The sequence below is a fragment of the Neopsephotus bourkii genome, unplaced genomic scaffold, assembly GCF_033783945.1.
Source record: "Neopsephotus bourkii isolate Nb327-2 ecotype Australia unplaced genomic scaffold, CSIRO-AGI_Nbou_v1 NB_973, whole genome shotgun sequence".
In the NCBI taxonomy this organism is placed as follows: domain Eukaryota; kingdom Metazoa; phylum Chordata; class Aves; order Psittaciformes; family Psittacidae; genus Neopsephotus; species Neopsephotus bourkii.
The window spans coordinates 243,223-255,777 of NW_026901467.1; the positions used below are offsets into that span (position 1 = coordinate 243,223).

The 12,555-nt window shown below is 35.4% G+C and overlaps 1 protein-coding gene across 5 annotated transcripts in view; it reads left to right on the forward strand.

Moving 5' to 3' along the window:
• Window positions 1-12,555, forward strand: part of BBS9 (Bardet-Biedl syndrome 9) — a 260,226-nt gene that overhangs the window by 53,958 nt on the left and 193,713 nt on the right. For all 5 annotated transcript variants that reach the window (XM_061359380.1, XM_061359383.1, XM_061359382.1 and 2 more), the window contains exons 15-18: window positions 3,322-3,462; window positions 5,810-5,905; window positions 10,606-10,778; window positions 11,528-11,680. In XM_061359380.1, coding sequence (XP_061215364.1) covers window positions 3,322-3,462; window positions 5,810-5,905; window positions 10,606-10,778; window positions 11,528-11,680 — 563 coding nt within the window. The remainder of the gene's footprint in view (window positions 1-3,321; window positions 3,463-5,809; window positions 5,906-10,605; window positions 10,779-11,527; window positions 11,681-12,555) is intronic.

A 12,555-nucleotide genomic window follows, 5' to 3' on the forward strand; every position in this document is an offset into this window, starting at 1 on the left:
TATTTTGCCTATTATTTCTGTAAGTTCTCATTATCCTTGCTTTGACGCTGTGAAGGTGTGAATATTTGAGAGAATTGAAAGTAAACAAGTATTAGACATAGGCCATGGAGAAAATAAAGTAGTGAAGACATTTCTTGAAGTATAATGCATTTCCTCATATATAACGTAAGACTTTTGCAAAGTATTAAGTGCTGTGTGTGTTGAGATTGGAAACGGAAAACACAATTGTATGTTCTTGCTTTACTGTATTTTGAGCTTTTTTTTAAGTTGCAGCGAGAACTTAGGCAGGTAAACTATCTTTTTTTGTGCAACTGAAATGGCTATTAAGGATTTGTAGCTAATGTTACACTGTTTGGCCTGAATAGCTCTGAGAATGGTGTCACTTAACATCTTTTCATTCCAGTTGCTGTTGGAAACAAGTTATTCAAGGCTAAAAGGCTGCTTTCTAACCAAGAATACCAGCAATACAAAACTTAGCTGTGGTTGTGATAGATAGGGGATTTTCAAAAGATGCAACTAAAAAGACTAAAGCTTATGCATTGGTAGACTAGAAAGAGAGAAGGGTAGTTTGCAATGTAGCTGTGTACATGTGTTGAAACGATACAGCCTTGTAGGAGTTACTTCACTAACTTGTGCTTTTGCAAGCATACTAAGTGGAAAATTAGGTAACTGTGTTACTGGTACCCTATTTTGGTCTCTGGATGTTTCAGGTGACTTTGAGGTGCTGTACGAGAAATAGATACTTGAACCATCTCCATAAAATACCACTGTTGGCAAGAATAGCTATCACTTTGTGGGAAGATTTCTGCTATATAAAGTAACTTTAAAAATTAGTAAAAAAGAGAGTAAATATACAAATAAACTGTCTTAAAATAGATTTGTATCTTTTGAAAGCGTAACATTCTAAAAAAAAGAAGATTTGGATTTTTTTTAAAGAAATTTCTACTCAAGGTAAACACCTGATGCTGAAGTGAATTTTGTGGAGCTTAGTAAACTTAGTAGAATCATCTGGGACATTTGAGTTACTCTGAGGTGCACTGGACTAGGTAAATGCAGGGTCATCAATATCAGGAAAAGCATAAATTCTCTGAATATGTAACATCCTAAATTAGAAATCTCAGCTTTAATGTTTTTTATCATGTATATCAGTGTTACATTTCAAATATAAATAAGAAGAATGCATGAGTAATTTGTAAGTGAATTGTAACTACAGTGTGTGGAACTTCTATTGCTTTTATCAGGTAAGTGCATAGTATGCCTTTAAATCGTAGCAATTTATGAGGTAATGTTACAAAATTTCTGTTGTATTTCAGATTTGAAGTTAATCTGATTCTTTCCACATTCTTCCTTTACTACAGTGCTAAAATTATGTATCATGCAATGTATCACAACTTGAGATGAAGTGGGATGTATTGCTAGACATAATGCCAAAGGATTGAGGAAGTTCTGTCTCCCGCGCTTGGCTACTGCTTTATGTTTCTTTACTACCATTTAAAATGCTAAAATACTCTTCCCAGCAAGAGTTTTTCACTGTAATGATAAATTTTATTAGTGCTTTTTGATTTGGTTTTCTTATGTATAGTTGTTTTGGACTCATTAACTAGAAATCTCTCCAGTCCCTTCTGAAGCCAGATACTATTTGATTTAGTTTTGATTTGACCTTTGTCTGAAATAACTGAAACACTGTTTCTGGTGAGGCAGACTGAGAGCAGACTATCTAGGAAAAGCTGGTTTGAAACAAGAAGAAAACATCTTTTTAGATAGTTTTGTCACTTTTCTTCCTGTTGATAAATCTCCATATCTAAGTTCAGTAGTAAGATGTTTGTGTTACATTGTCATCAAGAAAAGATCTTGATTTTCCCTTCAGATGATGAAGATAAAATTGAGTGAATCGTTCTGAAGGGTCATGGTTTATCAGCAAGTATTTTTCAGGAATTGTCCTTGGAACCCAGGGATATCCTAGTTATAACAAGCTTTCTGCTTATTTCACACTGATTTTACTCTCTACAAGCTGATGCAGAATACTTACTTGGAGGCATTATCAGCCAGCCAAAAGAGCTACCGAACCAACAACCTAAAGGATTAAATCTGAGTAGTAGTGTGGAATTTGTCCCAAGATAAGTCTTAGAAAGAATTTTTCATTGCAAGGGCTATGTGAAGCAGCAAACAAATTTGTGAGCAAAAAGTGTTTCTTGGATGACTGCTAAATGGTTGAACTCTATTTTTACGTTAACCTGCTAACCTGACAGGACTGATAACTTGTGTAGCTATTCAGTTTCGTGACTTTTCTTCCTCTAGATAATCTATGACAGTAACTTTATTCTCTCTAAAAATGTGCTATGTTAAATTCTGCTGAGATAAGTGTTGGGTTCATGTTTGTCTTTTGTGAGTTATTTGGGAGAAAATGAGAGAATGATGAGAGATAGAGGTGAGATAATGTTAATACTGATCTCAATATGATAGGTATTTCTGCTGATAGTGATGTCTGTACCAGAACAAAACAAGGTTTCCCTGTTAGCTCCTTCATCAAAAAATCCTCCTCGAAAACCCCATAATCTGGTTGTAAGAACTCCATATTTCATAGCAAGTAGCACTTCTGTCTTTCACTTCTACCTTACACATATCACAAACATCCTCTTTTCTCTTGCACCTTCTGGTTTAATTGCATATGATATTAGATCCTGAGCATCAAAGGCTGTACAGTTCTGTTTCATTATGATGCAGTAAGCTCAAAAACAGAATTGGGTATAAATGTCCTAGTTACATTTTTGCTCAGAAACAGAATTGGGTATAAATGTCCTAGTTACATTTTTGCTAAGCCACAAACCTCTGACAGATGCTACGAAGGTAGCATAGTTTTTAAGTGTGTAAAAGAGAGTAACTTTGTTCTTAAAAAGGGTCTAGTTTGTGATCCTCCTGGTGAAAACATAAATGCTTCAGTTTTCTGTTTGAAGTACCAGGAGTAACCACACAGCTGTGGTCTGTCTTAAAGTAGAATTGCTTGCCTACAGCATGAAAATGTTGATCTTCATTGCAAGTTAATTGGTATAAATACAGAAATACAGTGTATTTAACTAATAACTCTTGCTTCCCCATTTACTTGAAAGTGTTCACTTGAAAATGTAATTAGAAATATTCAAATTTACAGGTGTTTTTAGGTGGAAAATAGAACAAAATTTGAGATTTTTGCATAGTTCTTGTTTTAATGTATCCTTAATCATGTTAAATATATCTTGTTACACCTCTCTGAGGGTAGAAGTATGAAGTGTCTTGTATTCAGAATATGGATATGGAAGATGAATCTGTGTTCTTTCATTTTAGGAATACTGAAAGCTGCGCAGTGTAAATTCAGTCTGCCTTTACGATTAATTTGCTTTCCAGCTCAACCATCAAAAGCAGCAAACCACAAGATAACTATTGATACCAATAAACCTCCCATCAGTTTTCTCACCATTTTTCCAGGTAGGTTTTAAATGATGTCTGTAATAGAAAATGTGTTCGGACCTCCAACAGGAATTGTTTGTCTGTGCAGAGTAATGAGGTAATTAACAAAATTAATGTTAGAATGTTGAAACACTGTATTTTGAAAGAAATAATGGAGTTCTTGATACAGCTGTCTGGAGATGATTTTTCTTTTTAGTAATAGTTTTCTTGGACCAGACAGATAACGTGTACTTACTGATATCTTGTAATGCACAAACCTGAGCTACTTTTTCTACTTAAGAGGGTATTAACATAGTATGAAGGAGTAATTAGGTGGCATTTAGGACTGGGAAAGAATAAAATTGAGTACTATAAAGTGTAATGTTATGAAAGTAATTTCTGCTGTAATTATGAGCTCGTAATTTGGAAGAGATAGAGGAGGTGGAAGTTACCACAGAAATACTTTTGTAGTACAATCTGGTACAATCATAAGCAAGCAAATAAGAGCTGAGGATGCATTAGACAAAATGTTTCCATGCAGGAAACTATCATATTACTATGCATTGGCACACCGAGTGCTGGTTGCTGGTACTAAATAAAAATTAATTTTAACTCAGAAGTGTAATAAGAAAAAGCCATGAGCGTTATCTAGGGATTTGAGAAGAAATAAGAAAAGTGACTCATTTAGCTTAATAAAACACAGGCAAAAAAAGGGAATACAGTTGACTTAAGTAAATATTTTGTGGCTGTATCATGCATCTAGATGATCATATTAGCACCAGAAGAAATGAATAAACAGGGCTTTTGTGGTTTAAGCCCAGCTGGTAATTCAGCACCACACAGCCGTTTGCTCACCCCCTCATCTGGGTGGGATGGGGAGAATGAAAGGAATGTAAAACCCACAGGTTGAGATAAGAACAGTCCAATACCTAAAGTTGAATATAAAACTACTATTAATAATAATAAGGGAAAAAAGAAGGGGAAAGAATCTAAAACTAAAAGAGGCAAGGGGAAAAAGAACAATAAACCCAAGTGATGCACAATACAGTTGCTCACCACCTGCTGACCGATACACAGCCTGACCATATCAGGGTTAAGCACTACTTGGCAACAACTAGACCATTGGTGTGTTATCAGCATTGTTCTCAGACTAAGGCCAAAACACAGCACTGCACCAGCTACTAGGAAAGAGAAAAATAACTGCTACAGCTGAAACTGGGACAAGGGCTTATAAAGAGATTTTGAATAAGTTAAGTCTGGCAGTTATTAAGTTTCTGAACTTCAGAGAACTAAGGTTCTGGAACAGTTTGCTGAGAGCTGTATAGGCCAACAACTTTAATATGGTATTTTTAAGGTGGAGCTGCATCTCTTTGAAGTACATTTGTCTGAGAGCAGTGAATTAGGCATGGTAGGTTTTTTTGGTAACCTGTTTTTCCTCACTTTGAGAGTAAATACGCCTTTTTTCTTTTTTTTTTTATTATTTAAGGGTGTGCTATGGAACACTTAATTGAAACAGAGGAACCTTTTTTCCAAAGGTCTACATTTTGGGGTTTTGATCATAGGCTTCCATTATGCCCAAGCAATAATGCTTTCAAAATACAGTACTGTATTCTATTTTTAATAGGGATGCACTGTTGAAAATACAGCAGAAAGCATAGGCCTGATGTGCTCGAAAAGAAGGTATTAAAATCTTCTGATTTCTGTTCATCCCATTGTTAGTGATCTAGGGGGTGGGGGGGAGAACCCAACAAAACCATACTGATGTGGTCAGTGAAGGAACTTTAGATTCTTGGTGGGCACAGTAAAAGTTGTATCTCTTCCGCTCCCTGTTTGCCTTGTTTTTAGGGGAAGGTTGGGAGGAGAGGTGGTATGGAGTAGTTTTTAAAGTGCAGTACCCTTAAGTGGGCCCTTTTAGCCTGTTATGATTCACTGTTTGGAATGAAAAGAAAGGTGGGCATGCATGGACTTTGCAGAGTAGCTGGTTTGAGCAAGGTAGACGTTTGTTGTGCTCCGTACTGAAAGCTGGAAATATTTTCATGGAAAATTTCTGCAGGATTTCTGCAAATGTACGGATGTTGTACACATCTGATAAAAGGTGACGGTCTTTGAGCTATACGCTAAGCGCAAGTCTTCACAAATCTACCTCTTGTTTCCAGGCTGGGGAAGAAACAGCAGTGTGTGGCTCAGCTTCCACATGTGAATAAAGGGAGGGTATACCAAAACACTGCTGTTTGTCTTTACTTCTGAGCCCTAAGAAAGGGGATCAGTCTCATATTGCCTTTCTTGAATTGCTTGTGCAAAGCCTGATGTGGTCCTGGCTGTGGCTTGAGGTTTGTTGAATCCCAGCATCAGATTATAGAAAACTCTGTTCAACTTTCTCTTTCAGACTTTGTTGATCCATCTGAGGATGACCAGGCAAATGTTCTGGGATTTCAGTTTTTAAGTGGTTCAAAAGCCACTCTTCTTGCTTCAAAAACATCACGTAAGTGCTATAAGAATTCATGCTAAAGGAAGCCTGATTGTTAGTTAATATATGTATAAAATGAGGATGTGAATCATACAAAGCAGGATAATAACTGTGTGAGAGTTAACACAGGGCTTTCAAAGTGTTAGCTGACTAATTCTCATCCCCTCTCTGGTATCCAGTGATGTTACTAGGAAAGGCACAAAATTTTACAACAAACCAAAAAATCCTACTCAAGATATAATACACTACAGTGCCAATCCCCTGAAGAAGCTGAATTCTCATCAAGTTTTTAGTAACGTTTTCATTCATGAGTTAATACTGTCATTGTAATAATGAAAAACCCGTCTTTTCCTCAAAGGTATTTCAACATCTGTGTTTGGGAGTAGGCATCTAGTGGGATTTCTAAAAGGGATTAAAAAGCAGGTTTCTAACTCTCCCCTGACATTCAGAAATCCTTTACTTTAATTAGTCATCAAACCCTGCTTACTTGCTTTTCTGCCTCTAAGTAAATGCCTGTCTCTAGATGCTTGTATATCTTTGTAAGCATAGGATTATGGACTCTATATGCTTCCTATTATGTTGACAAAATGTATGAAGTTGTGTGTAGATATAGTGTTACCTGGTCCAGCGTCTCTTGTATAGAGCAGTTAGTAAATTAAGTGGTCATGTTACAACCACTTTGAATTTGTGCTATTTAAAAAAGTTTGATTCTGTTCATTTTGGAGAGTTATGGTCTTGCCTTGTACAACTACTCAACTCGCTAAACTCTTTCTTGGCATATGCATCGGAACCAAATCACTTCAATTGTGTTTAGCATTTTCCATGCCAGCAGATCACAAGGTTTTCATTTAATACAGCAGACTAACAAATGAAAAGCTATAATACCTATTGTGAGTGGCAGGGAGTTCAAATGGAAGAGTGTGTGAATGCTTAATGAAAAGTGTTTTGAGGGAGAAAGCAGAATATAGTTTGTTGTTGTAAAATTCTTTTGATGCAAAATTAATCTGCCTCTTGGTTTTCAAAAATTGGTGTTCATGATGGGTTATGCAGACACTGGTGGCATCAGCTGTGAGCTCCAGGATAATATTTTATACCTTTTCTAATGTAATCAAATGTGGGAAAGCCAGAAACCATTTGGAGAGTCACTGTCATGGTACCAAGAATCACTTTACATTTCTGAAGTTCGAATCCATTTGCACTGGTTTGTGTATGCATTACTTGCATGCTGGTTTATGATTAGTTTGTTTCTAATATTTGTTTAAATAGTATGACTTAAACAGTTTTAACTAACTGGACGTGCAGTGATAGTTTCTGAAAATGAAAGGATGTGAATGATTTATAACAACTGCCTTTTTCCTGCATTGCATTTTAAATCCTTTGATTAGAAATTTATTTTGCATAGTTGCTAAATCTGATACTGTGTAAGGAACAAATTTGTATCCATGTAATTAATGCATTTTAGCTTCTAGTGAGGCTATAACTTTTAATTCCCCTACCCCAAACCCTCAATCTTTTCCTCTCAGGTTTGTTTATTCACTAGGTTGGAATGACGCTTGCAGTCCTACTATAAACTTTCCCACACTGCTTTACTTGTGAAGTTCAGTTTACAAAGAAGATTCAAAATATCTGTTTCTCTTAGCATGACTACTCATTTCTTGTGTCTGGGAATCCTGACTTTAGAAAACAAATGAGTTGTTTGGTGCCACCTTCTATATTTCCAGCATTCATTCATGGATTGGATTGGGTTGGTTACAGAATTTCTGAGGAGGATTTGCTTATTTGAAATATTACCTATGTAAAACTTATTTAAAACAAATAAATTTTAAAAGGTCTGATACTGAAACATAATTCAGAATATTTTTATGAACAGAGACTATCCATAATAAAAAAAACATTGGTAGAATTTCGTGATACTAAAATGATTGTGCTTGAGTCGACAGCTCTTCCCTGGAATAATGAATGCAGACAAAATTGCATATTATTTACGTTAGTTTATTACATGTTAATTTAGCATTTAGTTTATACTTTGTAAAAGTGATTATGCAATATTATCATTGTCAAAACAGTTTTCAAAAAGAAAACTGTACATGCAGATAAATAGGCTAGAAGTAATCATGTTTCAGAAAAGTAAAAAAAGTCCATTGGGACTGATCAGTCCTTATTTCTGGTTTACTGTGAAAGAAGTTGATCTTGGTCTATGGAAGCAGAGATCTTTTTCCATATTCCTTATCAATTGGACTTTAAGTTCTGAATAGGAAGAACTGTTTGTAGGAATGAAAGTCTCCAGGTTCATTTGGGTTTCCCTGTTAAGGCTGCAGACATGAATGGCATCTGTGTTCACATTTGTTTTTACTTGTAGTAGCTAATCCAGTTTGAACATGGTAATAATTGAAGATGTTACTTCAGCCTGTCAAAAGTGCTGCTGCAAAGGACCCAACCTGAGTTTATTTTAACATTTAGTACACAGATACAGAAAGTACAAGATACAGAAAATATCTTCCCTTATGTAGATTAAGGTTTTAAGTTTGTTTATTTCTTCTCTGGAGTGTTTTATAACTGTTTTTCAATAGAAGTGTAAAGGAGGCTTGACTGCTAATTGTGGCTACTAACGTGGGTTTCCTGGCTGAGAGGTGAACTGAATCTTCCCTGTTTCTTTCAGATAACCTGCTTGCAGGGTGACCACTCTTAACGCAGGTTGTGCTAGTTGGATGCATCAGCTGTAGTGTTAAAAGCCTTTGTAACCTATTTAGCCTATTGGTGCTTCTCAGTCTCCTGCTTTTCTGAGTATTTTCTGACAATCTATTGCAATTTGCTGTAACAGAGCTTACTTTAACAAAAAGCAAACACAAATTGGTGAGCTGCTATAAAAGCACAGGATGAGCAGAAGCACAGTTATTTCTTTTTTTTTTTTTTTCCCATTGCATTTCTGTTTAAAGCACCTACAGTTAAAGATTCTGTTTCATACAGTTTCTAAATCTAATTTGTCTGTTTTTGAGAGCTGGAAGATCATGTAAAGCAAAGGGCTGCAATGCTCTCAGGCCATGGTAAAATTAGATTGTGTTTGTATTGACCAACAAGCAATGTATGGAAATCAAATATGCATTTTGGAGGAAATTAATTTTATCCATTTTAAAACATTAATGTATTAGATATGTCTATTATAAATATAATGACTGTTGATTTGGCCTGAAAACATCTGAGCTAATTTCCCTCAAGGAAAAAATCACTTAAGGCAAAGTATGGTGATACTCGGCACAGTCCAGCCGTTACATTGTGAGTGTTTAAAAAATGGACATTAGGTTGAATGTTATCTGGAGCAGATGGTGTTCTTTTCTTTAACAGGCATGTTTTTAAATAAAACTTGCTTCTTTCCTGTTACACTGTAAACAGAATTTGTCATTCTTTGTTCAGGGAAATAAGTATCCTGGGAATGATGCCAGTGGTAATGTCAAACAATCTTGAATTACTAATGTTGAGAAAATTTCAAATAAGTACATTCAAGTTCTAAGGAATTCTGGTTAATTTGATTTACTGTGAACCTTGTTAACAAGGGCAAAAAAAGAACTCGTTTGTATCAAGTCCCAGCAGCTCTTTTCCCTCATAGCTACATTTGTCTATTCTTTCGGATAAAGTATTGGTAGATGTGTAATGAAATGAAATAAGGAACTGTTGTTTGAAAGTGTTTATCTGGATAAAAAATGCTGCTGTGGTATTCCACAATGTTTTTGTCTCCATATTTAATTAATTCTGACTTCCTGGAAATCATTATATACATTATATACTATATATGCATTATTATATGAATGTGAACAAGAAACAACAGAAATAAAATCTTACCCACTAGCTTGATAATTTGCAATTTACTAAAATGTGGTAAGATAAGTGAATTTATTGGGACAGATAACACTGGCACAAATAGGATTTGTATTTTCACTTCAATTTAACTCTTTCATTTGTACACTACAGCACTTCTACAAAGCCATAGTGTGTAAATGGATAAAAATCACCTTCTGCTAACATTAGCTGTGTCTAGATTGAAGCATAGCTTATTAAAGGTGAATGTTGTTGTCTGTGACTAGTTAGAGTAATATTTTTCCTACTAAAACGTATCCTAGAATAGGAAGTGGTGATGTAATTAAAATTGTATTGGCTGTATTATCAAAGAACTCAATAACAATTTCCAAAAGATATTCAGGGTTTTAGGTAAATTGAAGTTGGTCTGTTCACACTGTTGCCAGATGCTTAGGATGCCTTGCTTCTGTCATGGTTTAAAGTGAATTGATCCTGGTTCTGCCTCCAACCCTCAACACAGCTCACTGAGTTGTACTATGGGAGAGAATTGTGGACAGTCTGTTGTGATGACTTAATATCATCCAGTAATTATCTTGTTTCCTTATTATGGTAGTTCTTCAGAGCTTTTTGTTCTTCATGAGCAGGCCCATACTGAAAAGTAAGTAGTCCTGAAGCAGTAAACATTTCTATTTTGTGCTACGAAACTGCTTTTAAAGTTAAAACAAAAGAGCGAGTGTTTAGGACTAACATCCACAGAATACAAGTATTTCTTTAATGAACATGCATCTCGTAGGAAAATCTCATATAGACTTAGGATGCAGTTAACAAGTTCCAATTGTGTGTGAGCTAAACTATGTTGTACAGTGAACGTATGTGGCTTAAATGTGTGTTTATTAGTCCTGTATTTGTTGTTGTTTTCAAAGAACGATATAGGATCCAGAGTGATCAGTTGGAAGACCTTTGGCTGATAACAAAAGAGCTGAGGCTTCGACTCGAAGAACATTTCAAGAAGCAAAACTGCAAAGATTTCACATGTACATTTTCTGGTTCCATTCCCCTGCAAGAATATTTTGAACTAATTGATAGACATTTTGAGGTATGTGAATCATTGATGTTCGCTCGTTTAAAAATTGTGCATGTGTTAGTACTATGGTTGATTAGGTTAGGACTATAGTTATCATGGCATTTGGCTTTCAGGAAATATGAAGTTGTGTCTAAGACAGTGCTGGAAAAAGTGTGGTAAGGTGATAAAAAGATAAAATAAGAATTGTTATCTGGGCATTAGATACCCAGTGTTGATCTAAGTTCAGCTATTAAGAAGGAGAAAAAAGACTGCTACTGCTGAACCCAGGACAACACTTCAAGAAAGTTTGTTGCTATAGCTGATCAGTGTATGTAAAAGGAAAAAGGATTTCACTTTAGAAAAAGTCATTCAAACAATGCAGAGTTTAGTACTTCTATTCATGCTTAAGGGAATGCGATGAATATAGAATTCAGTACACTGTGTGTGTGTTTCATAAATAGCATACCAAACAGAAGAAGCCTTGAGATACTGGTGGTGAAATTTCACTCTTGTTATTAGGCTTCTTGATGACATATTTATGCATTTTCACAGATTATTTGACTGTTGACAATCAGCTTTGATTTCAGTGGCAAAAGATAATTCTTGGAAATGTTAATAAGCTTATGAAAAGTGTAAAATATGAAACTGGTATAAATGACATTATCTTTGCATAATGCACACTCTCCCAAAAATGTTACTACAGTTTTCCCATTTCATTTGGAATGTGCATACAAAACGTATATGACCCTTAACCTGAATTCCTGAAAACCCTTAAATTGCAGCTACGTTTGAATGAGGAAAAACTTCAGGAGCTGTTATCTCAAAGGGCTGCACAGTTTCGAGCTATTGAGCGGCGATTGCTAACACGATTCAAAGACAAAACTCCTGCTCCGCTTCAACATCTGGATACCTTGCTAGAAGGAACATTCAGAGAGGTCAGTACAGTTTGATTATGAGCCTAACCTTTCTTTATGTTGTTGGTAAAACTCAGCTTAAAGCATATAAGCTATGCTTTCCTGGTTACGTTTACTATCCAGCAGACCAGGAAGCAGTAATTTGTTTAACCTAATTTTCCCTGTAACTTTCCAGATGATTTGCAATAGTTTTATTTCATCTGCAACCACAAAATCTTTACTCCTGGGTCACACCAGCTTGACAGCACATCATTCTTTCCTAACTGATGTTGACAGTGTAAATATTTTATAGTTCATGTGAAAATATTTTATAGTTCATAGCTTATGTAAATATTTTATGGTACACTGTAAACTGGTTGGAATGGTTTGGCCAGTGTAACATCCACAACAAAATTGTCTGTGGCTGACCATGTCCTTCCTTACAGGGATTTTATGTTCTAACTGTTCCACAATGTGATAGCATTCATTCCTAAACCATCCCCATGCTGGAAAGACCCAGGAATAACACAGTTTTTCTTCCTTTTGCTGCCTTAGCTCTGCATTGCTTTAGAGTAACCTTTGTGTCATGATGCATCCCCTTTGCTAAGAAGTTATTTTGTGCATTTTCTGTTGGAGGATCTGATTTTACTTTCCAGTATGCCTTGTTAGAGAGGCTGAGCCACAATTAGATTAATTGTAGGAAAAAAAGACTTACCTTTATGCACTGTTGTATATCACAGCAACTAAAAAACAAAGTTGTTAAGGACAAATATTTTTCCTTATTGTTTGCTCTAAGAAAATATTTCTCTAAACTGAAGAAAACTGCCTTTGCAGATATACATGAGTGAAAAGAAATTTGCCTTTGCTTCAGTCTTTACTGTGAATGAGTTAACTATGAGATGCTTTAAGTTTGAAAG